At 34.5% G+C, this 2,501-nt stretch overlaps 1 protein-coding gene across 1 annotated transcript in view; it reads right to left on the bottom strand.

Moving 5' to 3' along the window:
- EVI5 (ecotropic viral integration site 5) overlaps positions 1-1,968 on the bottom strand; it is a 369,934-nt gene extending 367,966 nt beyond the window's left edge. Inside the window, exon 1 of the mRNA XM_006882417.1 lies at positions 1,915-1,968. Within this exon, the coding sequence (XP_006882479.1) occupies positions 1,915-1,965 (51 nt within the window). The 5' untranslated portion in view covers positions 1,966-1,968. The remainder of the gene's footprint in view (positions 1-1,914) is intronic.
- Positions 1,969-2,501: the final 533 nt, after the last annotated feature.

Genomic DNA, 2,501 nt, shown 5'->3' with positions numbered 1-2,501 from the left:
TTTATTGAGGCTTTTTTCACAATAGCAAAGAGTTGGAAACAACCTAAGTGCCCATCAACAAACAAATGGATAGAGAAGCTGTGGTATGTTCACACAATGGAATACTATGCTGCATTGAAAAACAAGGAACTCATGCAATACTATTCAAAATGGGTGATCTCCTGGAGCACACTGCTTTCCACTATATACTGATCCAAAAGGCTTTAAGCTGTGGTCTCTCAATGGAGTTGAAGAATGGCTTTACCTTGGTACTTGCATCACATTCCATTGCTTGCAAGACATTGACTTTATTTTAGGTAGGGTTTTATTGAGAAGCACACTATTCCGAATGAAAACCCAAAATCTCTGTAAATGCTCATTAAAATGAATAAAATTTAATAACAATAATAATAATAAAAAAAACATGATAGAATGGAAAAAAAAAGAAGCACATTATTCCATTTCTCCCTTTTGGCACTTGTGCACAAGATATTGCACACAATGATTACGATTAAGAACAAAGTCTCAGAATGTAGGACTTGGACTTTATTTTGATAGGTAATATTAGACTCGTATGTCAACCCAACAACAGCAGTTGAAAATTGCACAACCAAACTAGGATATCAATAGAGACATTTCTAAGAAATTATTTTGCTCCACCCACCAAAAGGAGAAGTCCATTCATTATTTAACTTTCTGAAAAATTTATTTTAAAGAATAAAATTTGGGGTGACCATAGTAGTAATCCTATTAAAACTATCCCTTTCTTTGGCTACTAGTAACGTTTACATTAATGCAAGTGACTACACTGTGACCCGAAGCTTCAAGTACGGTTGCCTAAAGTGTGCTTAAAATTATTAAGACCCAGTCTTCTCATCCATAAGCTGAAGATAATATCTATTAAAGAACTAAAGTGAGAAATTAAGTAAGATAATATATGCAATAAATGCTCAACACATAGTAGCTCTTATAATTGTTATTATCTATTTCCACAAAATACCACCATAAAAAATAAATGCATGAATTAAAAGACTCTGAAGTTAAAAAAAATTCTGACTTCATTACCTCCTAATTGTCTGACAATTATCCCTCTAAACTTTCATTAACAGGCAAATAAAGATAAGAGACCCAAACAACAGGTGTATTATGAGAGGCCTTATCTCATGTGAAAGTGGTTTAATAGCAATTAAGCCAAGTACAGACTTTATGTGGTTCTAATTACTGCTCTAAGACCCTTAACAAAAGGCATCCATGCAGTGACTAGAATAGGCTTGAGTATGGCACAAGATAGGGTAAAGTTCAAGTCTGTTCACAAAGTCAACATGAGTCTTTATTGACTCAATGACACCTGACAACAACAACAAATTAGTACTTTGACCCACCTCCAGCAAAAAAGGATTGAGGGGACTGCATTGAAAGAAATCATGCTTTATCATAAAAATAATTTGGTTTTTCTTATGAACTGCACTCCTATCCTAAATGGGAAGCAGCAATTACTAAAAACTGCCTTGCCACAAGCACAATTTGTGAACAAATATTCTAGCCACAAGTCACTTTCCTTAGCTATTCTTTTTCTCTAGATGAAAAACTTGAAACCCGTACAGATACAGCAATCTTTCTCTGTGAATACTTACCAACAGCCAACTGTAGCAAGGAAAGAAATGGTATTGAATTACAAAAACCCAATTAATGAATTATCTCTCTTACAAGTGTGGAATTAAACATAACGCCTCATAAATCCTTGTTCATCACTTGGGTGGCCATAATAAAACAAGGTAACATTCTTAAAATAAACTGGGGACATTTAAAAAAGCTGTTGCTGTGCTTTGAAGATTAAGCAAAGAATGCAAATCCTAACTCAACACCAAAATATTTCCTGTTGCAGCAATTACAGTTTTATGGTTTAAGTATAAAAGCAAACAGCATGTCATTTACCTGCTTCCCACTAGGGTTTCTAAAGGCAGCAGTCACTTTGGTGGTAACCATGATAAGCAGGATCCACTGGGAGACTGGGGATTTGAGTTGCATTTATAGCTGACTCATAGGGAGTGTTTACAAAGACGTTGCTACCGGGAACCACCCATTTAACACCCTTTCAGTTCCTATACCTTTGATTAGCAGATTCTTTAAGGGAAGCTAGAAATGTGGAGGAATAAGAAAACCAAAGCCAGAGCTTTTTGATCATATGAGTGTTAATTGATTATGTTTTTCTTCCTTATTCCCTTTCTCTTTTTCCTTACTGATTTTATTTGTCTAAGAATGACCTTCAGAGGCATTGCCAAGGTGATTTAAATTCTTGAACCTTAATTCATATTATTATTAAACTGGTGATTCTAGAAGATCCCATACACACACTTTTAAAAAACTCTTTAGCTGAGATCTTATGATACTACAGATTATGGTGTTTTCTAAGTCTATAATGGTGGATATTGTAGTTATGTTACTCAAGAGCTATTCATTTTGAGAGCTTATCTATAAAATATGGAATCAAGATGCAATGATAATAATGGGTGACTGGAATG

This window comes from Elephantulus edwardii, unplaced genomic scaffold (genome assembly GCF_000299155.1).
Source record: "Elephantulus edwardii isolate Elephantulus edwardi_28Jun2011 unplaced genomic scaffold, EleEdw1.0 scaffold00020, whole genome shotgun sequence".
Taxonomy (NCBI): Eukaryota; Metazoa; Chordata; class Mammalia; order Macroscelidea; family Macroscelididae; genus Elephantulus; species Elephantulus edwardii.
The sequence above is the reverse complement of the archived record's forward strand: the minus strand, read 5'-3'. Positions and strand labels throughout refer to the sequence as shown.